The 12,741-nt window shown below is 51.9% G+C and overlaps 1 protein-coding gene across 2 annotated transcripts; it reads right to left on the minus strand.

The window, feature by feature from the left end:
* Positions 1-4,055: 4,055 nt before the first annotated feature.
* Positions 4,056-7,456, minus strand: COPS7A (COP9 signalosome subunit 7A). Of its 2 annotated transcripts, none has more exons than XM_075164858.1 (8): positions 7,222-7,456; positions 7,014-7,089; positions 6,345-6,433; positions 6,068-6,270; positions 5,545-5,650; positions 5,036-5,187; positions 4,612-4,677; positions 4,056-4,332 (listed from the first exon to the last, which is right to left on the minus strand). In XM_075164858.1, exons 1-7 carry the CDS (start codon positions 7,381-7,383, stop codon positions 4,638-4,640), a joined length of 828 nt encoding a protein of 275 aa, XP_075020959.1. In that variant the 5' UTR covers positions 7,384-7,456; the 3' UTR covers positions 4,056-4,332; positions 4,612-4,637. The 2 variants fall into 2 exon arrangements, with proteins under 2 accessions (XP_075020959.1, XP_075020954.1); XM_075164853.1 differs by having other exon boundaries at positions 4,056-4,283; positions 7,222-7,455.
* Positions 7,457-12,741: the final 5,285 nt, after the last annotated feature.

Consider the following 12,741-nt stretch of genomic DNA (forward strand, 5'->3'; position numbering starts at 1 on the left):
CACACAGCCGCATGAACGTCCTGTAGACCGGTAAATGCAAGCTGGCCGGCGTCACCGCGACCTCTGCAGCAACCCCACAGCCCCGAAGGATACTGCAGCACCCGCTCCCCGGCTGGCACTGGGGACCCCTGGGCACGTATCCTGCTGCTGGGCAGAGGCAGGGCTGCCACCATTCCAGGTCACCCCAGACCAGCCTGGGGAAACCTGCTATCACGAGACATTCCCCTCAGCCAGTGTGGCCCAGCACAATGGAGGCTTGGTAATGTTTGACAGATACTTTGATACACATCATCCCATCCGTTCATCGAAAAACAAACAAAAAACACCCCTCATATGTCTCATTTGGGGAACAGAGGCAAGGGCGGCCTCAGCAAGCCCCATAAACAAAATGTTGGCTCCCTTTGAGGGGAGCCCTGCTGAGGGCCGTTAAGCACAAAGGCAACCTCTACCTCCAAAGGTCCCCCAGCACAAACCGCTGGAGGATGGGGAGAAGGCGGGCAAGTCCTGCAGGGCACTTGCCCAGCTGTTACGCTCCTCTCCACTCACCAGGTACAGATGGGCACCACGGTGGGCGCTGGGCTGCTGGCACCATGGTGTCTGACCCCATCACCTTCAAGAAGGGGTGCAGCAAGCGCCCCAGAAGAAACAGTGTCCCTAGTAGTGCAACACAAAGAATTACCCTCATTAACCACAATTCCTAATAAGAATCCGTGGCTCCTCTCAGCACAGGGCAGCTGGCAAAATTCAGACACCCAGCTCCCCAGCCAGATGTGAATTGGAGAAGTAGGGATAGGTCCTGTCCCACCGCCTCCCTTTTCTGAATCCAGATGTGAAAGCCCCACGTATAATACCCAAAGAGGGGTTGCAGTGCATCACTGCGCTAGAGGCATTACACTTTCCATGCTAGGGCGGGCAGTTCTCCTGCTCCTCAAGCTGGGATGAATGCTTCCCCATATCCTCTTTTCTACAATCCCCTAAACCTCAGTCCTTTGCCAGGGCTTAGGGTGTCGTGCGTCCAGGTATTTCTGTTCTGCTCTACTCCGGGTCTGTTTTCTCAGGCTTGTCTTTGGGACAAAACAGGGTTAAAAACACAAAGACATTTAAAATTAAAATGAAAACCTATAATAATAATGCTCAGTACTTACCTCACTCTTACCATCTGCAAAGTGATTTACAAATGTTAACTAATTAATTAATCTTCACTTCCTCTCTGACTGAAATTCAGAGTCACGGCTGAAGTGAGCAGGAAAATAAAAAGCGTGGTTTTCAGGTGAAGGGCAAAGGTAAACCTATGCTCCTGCCCGCTGTTTGCCATCCGGCAAGGCAATTTGCAGCAATATTTTCATTCTGCACTGCACACCTCTCATTTATTTTTCAGTCATACAAAAGGTCTGAAGTAATTTTATCTGCTATCTTCTGCTTCCTTTTTCTTAATGGAGGTTTTAAAAGGTGTTCCCTTTGAAAAGTACACAAAATGGAAGACTTTCAGAGCTGTGCAGATGCCCCTTGAGCAAATACATTTAGTCCCAAACTCTCCCGAAATCCATAACACAACCAGCCTCAAGAGGGGCAAGTAAGAAAATGGGAAGCGGGGACAAGGCCTATGGCTGCGCTTGGCAAATGTCGGAGAGCTGAGCCGAGCCTTGGAGAGGGGGGAAGGCTGGATGCCACAAAACGAGGTTATGGCAGAAGCATGCAGGCAGACTCGCAGTGGCCGAGATTTAGCCGAGATTTAGCCGTGAGGATCTGAGCCTGGGGCTTCAGCACAGCCTAGGGCTGCTGTGGCGAGCCCCCCAGGACCCCGTGTTGGTCCACGCTCCGGTTGCTGTCACCCACGCATGGGTTTTTGTGTTCACAAGGCCGCTGCCAGCGTGTGTACGGAGCTCAGGCACTGCTCCGCCTTGCCGTGTGCTGTGCAGGGCGCTCACGCAAGCGTATCACATCCGACTGGCACCGAGATTTCAGTGCTGGCTTGGGATGCTTCCAACTCCTGGGATCTGCAGCCTGGATTTAAACCGTGGATTCAGGGTGTTTAAAAAGATCCCTTGTGCCTAATAGCCACAGTGCGGTTAAAGAGAGCAAAACTCAACAGGTTAGAGAGGAGCTGACACGCTTGGGACAAAGAGCCGTTACGGCTGCTCTTCCTAAGAGGCAGCAGGACTTTTGTGGGGCGCAAATATCCTCCTCCATTACTGGTAACTTCAGCTCTCCCTGGAGGTGCCACCGCTCCAGCCCTGTTACAACCAGCCCAGCTCCCGCTGGACCTCAGCTGGCTGTTAGGACAGCTTTGTGCTTTGTCCGGCTGCTCGGCTCCATCCCAAGCCCTTTCTCCTCTCTCCTTCGCATCACACCCCAACGGCTTTGCGAGCGGCTCTTCTTTGAAAGGGCGTGAGGTGCCAGACATTTGGCAGGTGCTCAGGGCTTGCCAGGTATCACCTCCCCTGTCGGCACCTCGGTCCCAGACTAGCCCTTCCCAGGGAGCCAGAGGATCTGATGCGCACAGACGTTACTGCTTCTTGCAGACAATCGCAAATGCAGCGACCACGGTGACTCCCCTCATTGAGAGAGACAGACCGAGGTGATGCGATGCAGAGGGAGGAAGACTTGAGGTAATTTAAGCAAAGGCTGAAAGCATTGTCACAACTCCTCCCTGCAACTTGTGGAAAACAGGACTCATCAAGCAGACTCCCTGTTGCTGCAAATAAGCCAAACGTCTCTAGGTGGCTTGAGACAACCTCTTATGCACTCCTGCAGCCAGATTTGCACCTCTCGTCTGGACAGCTTCATGCCAAACCTCTCCTGCTTGGCACTTTCTTGCCAGATGACTGCAGCTAAGGGGCTTGATGCCTCGGGGCACAGAATGGGGGACAGATGTGGGGCTGCCCTAGCTTTTGGAGACCTCAGCCAGTGACAGCAGTCACCCCGGGACGGCTCGGCACATCCCTGCCCCTGGCACAGCCCTGTGACCTTACCCACGGGGAAGAAAGCTACTTGAGTGTTTTATGAGTTCATGGGTTCAGGTCACAGGGGTTTCCCACTGAAAGTTAGTGCTGTATTACAGCAGGTCCAGAATTAGTAGAACAGCAATATTGCACAAACCAGCATTTTGTGGTGTTTGAGTATTGAGATGACATCACACCTTGCTACCACTAAAACAAGCACGGTCTCACCCCCCTCCCCACCCCCTTAACAAGGCTTCCTCCCACCTACACCGCCGCAGCTCCAGCTCTCGCTTGCCTGCACAGGGAGCTGACCCAGAAGAAAACTCACCCCGGCCAGTGGATTGAAAAAGTCTCCATGCAGACAAAGATCAGGGCTTTCCCTTGCTGGATTAATTTTCCAGTGATTTGCTCACGCACAGACACCCAGGTTCAGGGAATCAAATTTTAGCGTTGGCACAAGGAAAGAGGCAGAACCAAGCGGGGGTGGGAGTCACGGTGCCAATTTACATTTACATCAAGGAACAGCAGTGCGATACTCGCATCCCTCTGACTCGGCTTCAAGCCAGCCTCAAGGTTGCATCCTCTGACGTAGCTGATGTTTTTTTTTTTCTGGGCATCTCACAGGAGTCAATGTCATTATTTTGTTTTTTTTTTCCAACGAGACTCCAACATCACCCAAGAACAGCTTAAGCACCATCTATACTACGAAAACTCACTCACGCAGATGGGCATCGACTCTGTCACCTTCAACTCTCTGTCAGACAAGCCCCCACAGCACTTTCCATTTTGTCCAGGATCACGGAGCACGTAGTATTGACACAAATATGAACTTTTTCCTCAGCCTCTGCACCTTCCTCTGAGACTACCTGAAAAGCACCTCTTTTGAATGTTCCAGATGCAAATCAATCCCACAAGAAACTCTTCAAATAAGATTTGTGATTCATTCCTGCGTTACGGACTCTCGTCCTAATACAGCTAGTGTGGCACTACCCTTTGGAAAGGGAAGTGAGTATTTTGAGGATATTCCACCCAGAGGCTCTCAACATCACGACTCATTTCGGAACATCCAGAATCAGTATACGAGACAAAGACACACCACCACAGGAGCACAAGTTTGTATAGATATGTCCATAGATCTATATTTTTATTGTTTCATATATATTTATAATATATTTATATATTTTTAAAAGAATCCCTTCAAAACCTACCCTCCCACCTAGCAAAACAAAGATTAAACAATCAAAGATGGCAGCTGCATCCTGGAGCAAAGTGTCCCGGGGTCTCATAGAGCCAAAACGATCGCTGAGCACCAGCGCACTCTTTCGAAGTTTCTGTGACGCCCTGTGGGTGCAAAGGTGACCGACAGAGTTTTATGGCTCTTTAAATTGACCTGTCAAAAGACAGGGAGAGAGAAAGAGAGAAACACATGGCCATGGTGATGGGGGCTTGAGTGGTAAGGGAAACAGCAACACATACAACTGGAAGCTTAGAGTGTGAAATGCTGTGATGAAAAGGAGGGAGACACTGCCTGGAAAGTCAGTAAAGAAGATAGGAAAGAGAACAAACATGCAGGAGAGTTAGTTGGCAAGATGGATCTCAGAGAAGAGCTCAGAAGCATCACACTTGGGACCCTCGCTACCCCTCCATCCCCCAAATCTCTTCCTCTCACCCTCCCAGTTGTGAAGGGAGATCCAGCTAGTTTGATTTAGACCAAATCTTCGCACTGCCCCGGAGCCTGTGGAGAGAGAAAAAAAAAAAACAAAACCCAAACAATTCAGAGTGGACTCTAAGGCTTATCCCTGACTTCCTTTTCTAAATGCACACAAAGAGTGGCTGATGTTCTTCCCAAGACGAGAACACAGGGAAGGCTTACGAACTCTGCTTCAGATCAAGAGTTGCAGAGATCTTCCCCCAAATCAACAGGAGACGAGCTCAGCTGGGACTACATATCTGACCATCCCATGTCCAGGGAGCAGACCCCTGCAGTCAGTAACCTCACTGTTCCGAAACAGGGCTCCCCTCAGATTCACCTCCTGAACGCACATACACACACACACGCAGAGTGGCCCTGTTCGCTTGCCCCCACTCCTCACCCTTTGGCTTTGGAAGTTTTCTTGCTCGCCTGGCGCTGGTTGGTGCCAGGGGCCGGCTCCCTGAGCTCTGTTAGGTGCTGTTCCGGGTCTTGGGATGTGGCTGCTGCAGCGGCTGCTGTTGTCACTTTAATGGTCTTCTTCAGGTTTGCCACCTGCAACAGCAGAGAAACAAGAACCAAGGGATCTCCCAGGGTTTTTAGTTTGGTTTGGGTTTTTTAGTTTGGTTAGTTTGGTTTGGTTTTTTTTTTTTTTTTTTTTTTAAAGCAGGCCCTGGAGTTAAGAGCTGCAAGCTCAGGTCAAGCAAAGAGCTAATAGCTGTCCAGACCCCTGCACTGCAGAGGAATGTTAAGCTGATTTAGGACTCTTCTTCAGGCACAACCCCCTGGGGGGGGTCTGGCCTAGGGAAAAGGTAACGCCTTACTTGAGCAAAGACCATAACAACCACAGGGTACTGCTTCTAGTTATTTTAAAGTGAGGGGCACTGGCTGCTCCCTCCTCAGCCCACTCACCTCACTCTCTATCTGCTGTTTAAGTGCCAGCTGTTGCTCTTTATGTTGGTTGGCCCGGCTAACCTGTTCTTCAATGCCTGACAAGACAACCTCGCAGCCCTGGCACCTGGAGAGAAGACGTAGAACTGAACAGGCCAGATAATTTACACAGCATAGAAAGAAATATGAAAGATGACAGATTTCAACTCCAGAGACCAAAAAGACCGTAGTGACGTTATTACCTGGGAGGAGGACAAATAACAAAGCGACACTAGGTTAGGAACTACAGATATATACTCAGAAAGCCTCCTGCCAGCAGCCAGGACTGTGCAAAGGTTGCTGCGGTCTCATCACCCCTCTAGCAACAAACAGGGGAATATGGAAAATTATTTTTGGAAAATTACTTTCCGTTGGAGTATGGGAAAGGGGATCGAGTAGGCCACCTCACAACACTACCCCCCAGCAACACACAGAGGATCCGGGGAAGCCACCGGCCACTCCTGCAACCTTTTTTGGGTGTTAGTATTGGGGGCTTCCTCCTCACCACTCCTGCAATGTGCGGGTGATGGTGCTTAGCTCCTCCCTCCGGATGTCCCTCCCAATGCTGTAATCCACCTCCAGGCGCTGGTTCCGCTGATCCAAGCTCCCTCGCAGCACATCTGCATACACAGCCTCAATCACGAGGTCCTCCAGTTGCCGGACGTTCTTCAGCTGTAACTGCTCCAGCAGCACTGAGTAGGGGATGCACTGTGGAAACATGATGGTAACTAGCATGAGGTAATCCCAGTGGAAGGAGAACTCGGGGAAACATAGGCCACTACCTTGATCTTGGCAGCCAGCGTGACGACTGACAGGTGCCTCAGTTTGTTCTTCTGAGCCTCTGTCAAAGGAGGGAGGTTTGCCGCTTCAGCTATTGTCAGGGGAAAGAACAGGGTATAAGAATTTATGCCTCATTTTCCATTTCCCAGTCCTACACAGAAGCATCTGCACCATACCCGTTTCTTAAAGCTTCTGCACACCAATCCCCCAAGCGATGCTTCGTCTTGCCAAGCCATCCCCATTAATTCTCTGCTCAAAAGACCTTTTCTGAGCAGCCTTTCCTCCCCTCAGCCTCAAGCCATCCTCCCTAGCTGTCCCGTGCCTTATTTATGGAGGTCTGCACATCCCAGTGGATACCTAAGTCTTTCCCCGCGCCCCTCAAAAAGGTCTTTGTCAAGATGTTCTTGGAAATTCCCCACGCAGCCAGCAAATGGCAGCATTAATTTTTGTCAAGTACTCCAGCGGTCTCGGGCCCAACCCGCAGTCTCGGGCGTCCGTCGGGCCGTAGTGAGGGAGGCACGGCTCTCGCTGCAACGGGGGGCAGCGTGGGTGAGGGTCTGCAACGGCTCGGGGCTCTGGCACGTTTTCCGCACCGAGGGACCGGCACCACCGGGAGGGGAAAGGGCCCCCGAATCGCCTTGTGCCCCCGCCGCCCCCGGGCCCGGCCTCACCCAGGTAGTCCGCGTAGGTGCCGTAGGCGAAGATGGTCAGGAGGCGGAAGACGGGGGAGAACTCGCTGTCGGCCAGCTGCGGGGACACAGGGTCAGGCTCCGCCGCCCTCCGGCCCGGGCCGCGGGCAGGGCCCGGCGGGCCTGCCGCCCGGGCCGGGCCGCGGGGGCCGGGCCGGGCCTGGGCCGGGCCGGGCCGGGCCTGTCTCACCTCCCGGACGGCGGGCATGTCCAGCAGCTCCCCGAAGACGTAGATGCCCGGGGCCTCCAGCACCTGGTGGATGAGGCTGGCGAGGGCGGCGCCGCGGGCCGCCTTGGCCAGCAGCAGGAACTGCTCCTGGCTCTGCCCCGTCACCTTCCCCTCGGCCGCCATGGCGCTGCCGCCGCCGCCCCCCGCGGGGCTCGGGCCCCGCCGCGCTCGCCCTCACGCAGGCCCCGGCTCCGGCCCCGCCGCCGGGCGCCACCCGGCTCAGCCCCCACCCCGCCCCGCCAGAACTTCTCTATGGCACCGCCGTCGCAGAGCGGCGGCTTCCGGGTGCTGACGCGGCCTCCGACTGGGGGAGGCAGCGGCACGGCCCGCCTCCACCGCTTCCCCATTGGCCGGCCACAGGGCCGAGAGGCGGGGCGAGCTCTGCCGCGAGGGCGCCCCCCGCCGGCCGGGGTGGGCGCCGCCGGCCGGAGCGGCGTCTCGTCGCCTCCCCGGCAGCCGAGCGCCGCCCCGGGGCGCCGCCCGCCTTGGCCCCGGCCTCTCCCGGCCCCGGGGCTGGGCAGGCGTGGCGGGCGCAGGCCCACGCCGGGTGCCCGCTGCTGCCCCATCCCTTGCGGTCCGGGCGGTTCCGCGGGGCCCGGGACGCGGCCTGGCCTGGCGTGAGGCGGCAGGGGAGGCCTGGCCGGGGCGGGCTGGCCCCGGGCGGGGTGGCCGTCCCGCAGGGCACAGCCTCGGGGCGTCGGGCCCTTCCACAGGGCCCAGGCGGGGCCGCAGCCCGGGGTGCCGCCCCCCTGCCACCCTGCACGGCGGACTTCGGGTCCCTGGGCCTCAGGCGGCGGCTGGGCCTGCCCAGGCTGGGACCCGGCCACCGCAGGGGCTGCCCGGGGTGCGGCCTCCACCCCGGCTGACGGTGGCCACCGGTTTTGTCCATCGCCTCTGTTTTCCACCACTTCTTTCGTGCCCTGCCCTGCTCACCCCCAGCACCTGCGCCTGTTCTCCAGTTCCTCACCACCCAGCTGCTGTCAAAAACTCCCCTGAGCCGCCCAGTCGTACTGAAATGTGTCCAACAAGCTGCAGCTGGCCTAACGGTCATGGATGCCACGTGAATATCCACGCCTTCACGGGTCTTTCCATACATTTTGGCCAATATCTACGCTTTATCTGTACAATATTTATGTTAAAAGAACTGATGAGAAAAGATACGCCACTATATGGCACAGTATTTTTCATATTTCAATGGTATAGTCCATAAGTACCACACCAGAATTAAAAGAGATGCATAGAATACCTCGTGTGTGCCTACACATCGCTCTTATCTTTGCTCTGCTTTCACAGCATCAAGATCTCGCTATTTTGGGCAGTGTTTTGGGAATATCTAAATGTAAAAAATCCTATGTTGCAAAGCACCATCCTTATGTATTTAAACTGTACATTTCTTAAATCCCCGCATGCATCCCCTCCTCTACGGCATTAATTTTTACCAAAAAAATGGCTTTACTATCTGCTGAATCATTAACCATCACACTTGTCAAGAAATGCATCCCTGATGCAGGCAGAGTATGCCCATAAAAAGATAGTTTAAACGCTCCACAAGGATAGAAATGTTTATGGTCTGCTTTAAGTATCTCTTCATGGGCAAATGAGTTAGTGTAATGCGATCAGGAGGCATCACTGAGGGCACGCTTCCCCGTGCTAGTTGAAGGAGCTGTTTTTAAATGATGGGACTAAAAAGTGAGGGTCATTTTGGAAAAAACCTTCATAGCTTTTCTTGTCTTGTATAAATGATGTTGTATGCGGAGGTGAGTTGTGAGGGGGACTGGGAGGAGCGCAATCAGCAAACGCTCGTTTCAGTAAGCAGCATCAAGCTGTTTGGCCAAGAGTTTTCAGCCTGGCACCAACTTCCGCATGGCTGGCTCCTTTAGAAATCAGTGATGATTTTCCATGAAAGCAAAGGAGGCAACAAATTGATGGGAGCCCAATACAGTCTGTGCAGGCAACATGCCTTTAGCATGTTAAAATCTTAGTGCTGTCAGGGCCAGTTTGCACTCCAGCACGTGATTGCCAGCAAGAGAATCAGTCTTCGGCTTGATCAGTTCAGCACGTATTAAAGGCAGTTGACTTTTGCTTTGCCAGACTTCTGTAAGCGTAACATCTTGAAATAAGCATAACATCTTGAAATCTTCATCTGGGTAAAGTCTAAGTTTGTTAAGGTTTTACTTGCCAGTATCAACAACTCTCTTCTCATCGCTTGCTTTGACTCCAGTTCTTCTCACGCAGCTGCTGTGGCCGAGTCGTGGAGAAGGCTCTTTTGGGGTACTGTACTGCTCCAAACACAGTTTTAGAGTAGAAAATACAACCCATGGCTGCCTTGGGGAGTTAAATCATTGTGTCTCCCAGTGAGAGGTTGGTCCAGGCTCATTTGTACAGCCATGTGTATTGTCCTACCCCTTCTCAGGGTCCCTTCAGTCCCTGAGGCTCCTTCACTGCTTGGTCTCCATGCTGAGGCTACTGACAGAAGAAGGGAGCAGTGTCAAGGTCAGTGTGGAAAACTAAACTTCTAACATTAATGGTTATGCCACTAGAATGAGGTGGATGTCACTCAAAACTAATTCCAAGCAGAAGGAGCAAAACAGCACTGAGTGCCTGGGCCAGGGAGGCAAGCAGGTGCCTGAAACAGGGGAAGGTACCCAGACCCTCAGTCCTGTTCTGGTAGAGCACGTTTTCATTTACATGCTCTGATGCCCCCTTAGCTTTGGGATGTCTCAGTCTCGTTTGCCTCAAAAATCTGGAGCTGAACGAAGAGGCTTCTCCGGTCAGCTTCCGCTGGTACATACGCGTGGGCACACTCAGTCACCTCTCCCAGAAAAGTGCCCCAAACCCACCGGTTCGGGGCATTGTCAGAGGCTGTCCTGCCCCGGGTCCTCGGTGAACGAGGTGGTAAGGAGCATTTCCTGCACTCGGTCGGGTAAAAGGTGACCGAGACACGTTTTACCCAACGGACACATCTTCAAGACAGGCTAAAGATCATGGTGGCCCAAGGAAGCAGGGAAAGGCTATCAATCTGTATTCTCAGAGCTAGCAAGGTCTGGGCTTCTCCATATAGCAGAATTAAAGGAGAAGCAGGGCTTGTAAGGTTGGGTCAGAGCTGTGAAGACAGGTTACAGGGCAGTATTAACAAGAGGACTGTCTCCTTCCTACTTTTCCCTCTCTGGCTCTGTATTTAGGTCTGATTCGCCGTAGCCTTACACCTGCTGTATTCACTTACACCAGTGCGGAGTGCATTCAAATCAGGTTCAGACGTAACCCTGCTGATTTGTAGTGGTTTATTACTCTCCTCCCCACCCCCTCGCCAGCTCCTTCCATCTCAGTTTTATCTCTCTATCGATCTGTTTCTCTCACGCTCTCTTGACACGCTCGCTGCCTTTCATTATCAGTCAGATAAAGCCGGGCAGCCCGAGCATCCTAGCTAGGTGATGCTCTCTGTCCTCCTCCACTCTGACCCTTAGGTCCTATGTCCTGTGTGCTGGGTCCGCACATTTTTGTCTCTCCTTCTTTGTCCTGCATAGAGCTAAAACAAGGGCAAAGACCAGAAAGTCCTTTGTATGAATTAGATCCTGAGCTCTCCAAATGAGAAGGTCATCGTCTTCCTAAAATACACAAACTCTTGTGAGACTGCACGGTAACATCCCTATAACTTAGCAAAGTCTTTGCCTCATCCCTAGATCAGGGTGCCAGGTTGAGATTAAATTCCAGACTCGTGGAGTCATTAACTCCCATGTTTTCACTTTGTTCACAAAGCAAACACCTATCTTTATGGTCACAGGGAAACCCTGAAATGTGATTTTCATGTAACGTAAGGAGTCGAAAGTGGGAGGCAAAGAGTGCAGATGAAAGCAAGTCTTTACATTTCATAATTTTAAGATAAATCTTGTGACATGGGAAGGTTCTGCATTGTTATTTCTGAATGTTTGGGATTTCTAATCCTCGCTGTAACCACCCCTAGCATCATCCCTCTCTTCTGATCTCGCTCTGATCTTTCCAGAAAGAAATCTCCATTCTCTTCGTGCTGTAGATCCACCTTCTTTCCTATGCGCTCACTGTCCCACTTTAAAGCCTGTAGAGCTGTACTGTCTCATTCTAGGTTGTTTCTCTCTTCACCACCGCAGAATCCAAATAACTTGTCAAAACGCTGATGATATTTTTTCCCCAGTCCTTCTCCAAACATAGCTAAGGTCACATCTTCTGAAACGATTTTTCACAACTGTGTATTACACAGACTCCAAGACAAAAACACTGTAAGGACAAAGGAGGCTGGGGTGAATCGCTTGGATACCAACATGATCCAGAAAACTTTTAACCCTATAACTTATACTGGGCTAATGCACACAGGGTCATAAGACCTGTACCTAGTTACACCTAAAGACAGCCCAATATCAGCTGCTTACAGAGGAGATTAAAAAGAGGGTAACTGCACGGTAACTCTTCCTCTGATCTGCTCTCACAGCCCTCAGGATGTTGCAGACCAGCAACTGTCTTCCAGACAGGCCTCCGGTCGTGATTCAAAGCCTCCAGAAGAGAGAGGATCTTGCACTTCACTTGGTAATTTGTTTCTGTGATTAATCACTCTCCAGTGACTGGGTCTTGTTATTCTCTGCCAGAATACCTGGTAGACTTTTCCCCAGGAACGAAGTGATACTGCAAGCAAGTCATGTCTTGTTCTGCTTTTTGATACATTAAACAGGTTGACCTCTTTAAATTACTGAGATCTCCAGCCTTCGGACCACCTTTGATTCAAAGTTATTTTTAAAATATGGAGCATGAAGCAGTGTACAGTTTTCCAGCATGGGACTTGCCCAGACACAGAGAGAGGTTTAATCATCTCCTCACTTCTCTTCCTTACTTCTGTCTTTGCACGGCCAGGAATCACTTCAGATCCGTTGCTGCAGCCTGGCCTACTGGCCTTGTGTTGGGTTTTCTGCCTGTTACGATGCCTAAATCCTTTTCAGATCACCTCTTTTCAGGACTGGAAGTTGTTCTCTGCAGATGTGGACATTTTTTCCTGTTCATGGCTGTACAGTTTGCTCTCAACTGTCTTATAAGAAGTTTTATGAGAATGACCACCTTACCGAGTGCGGTAGGTCATTCTGTGCTGGTCCTATCCTCATTATTTTTAACTCTCTAACAATATTTGTGTCCTCAGTACATTGTGTCAGAACGAACTATATCTGCTCACCAAGCACTGAATAAAATGGTGAGTCATACCTGACCCAGGACTCATTCCTGGGCATCCACGTAAGAAGCACTGCCATTCAATGGTGGGCTTCCAGGGATGACCTCCTTTGCATTTGCAGGTCGTTAAATGGAGTTAACCAGCTCGCTCAACCTCCTGCTCTGTTCATATTGCGTAATGCTATTTTTTCTCATCAGCATGCTTTGGGACACTAATGCTTCCAGAAGCCTGGATAGATCTAAGCCGTCACCTTTTCCAAACAAACCTGTAGTCACATCAAAGACTGACAAGAA

The sequence above is a fragment of the Calonectris borealis genome, chromosome 1, assembly GCF_964195595.1.
Source record: "Calonectris borealis chromosome 1, bCalBor7.hap1.2, whole genome shotgun sequence".
Taxonomy (NCBI): Eukaryota; Metazoa; Chordata; class Aves; order Procellariiformes; family Procellariidae; genus Calonectris; species Calonectris borealis.

Excerpts from the sequence above, each read along its gene's own strand:
- COPS7A (XM_075164858.1), bottom strand. The coding sequence starts at position 7,383 with ATGGCGGCCGAGGGGAAGGTGACGGGGCAGAGCCAGGAGCAGTTCCTG. Across the intron at positions 6,434-7,013 it reads CACCTACGCGGACTACCTGG|CTGAAGCGGCAAACCTCCCT; the intron begins GTGAGGCCGGGC and ends CCCTGACAATAG. Across the intron at positions 6,271-6,344 it reads CGCTGGCTGCCAAGATCAAG|TGCATCCCCTACTCAGTGCT; the intron begins GTAGTGGCCTAT and ends ATGTTTCCACAG.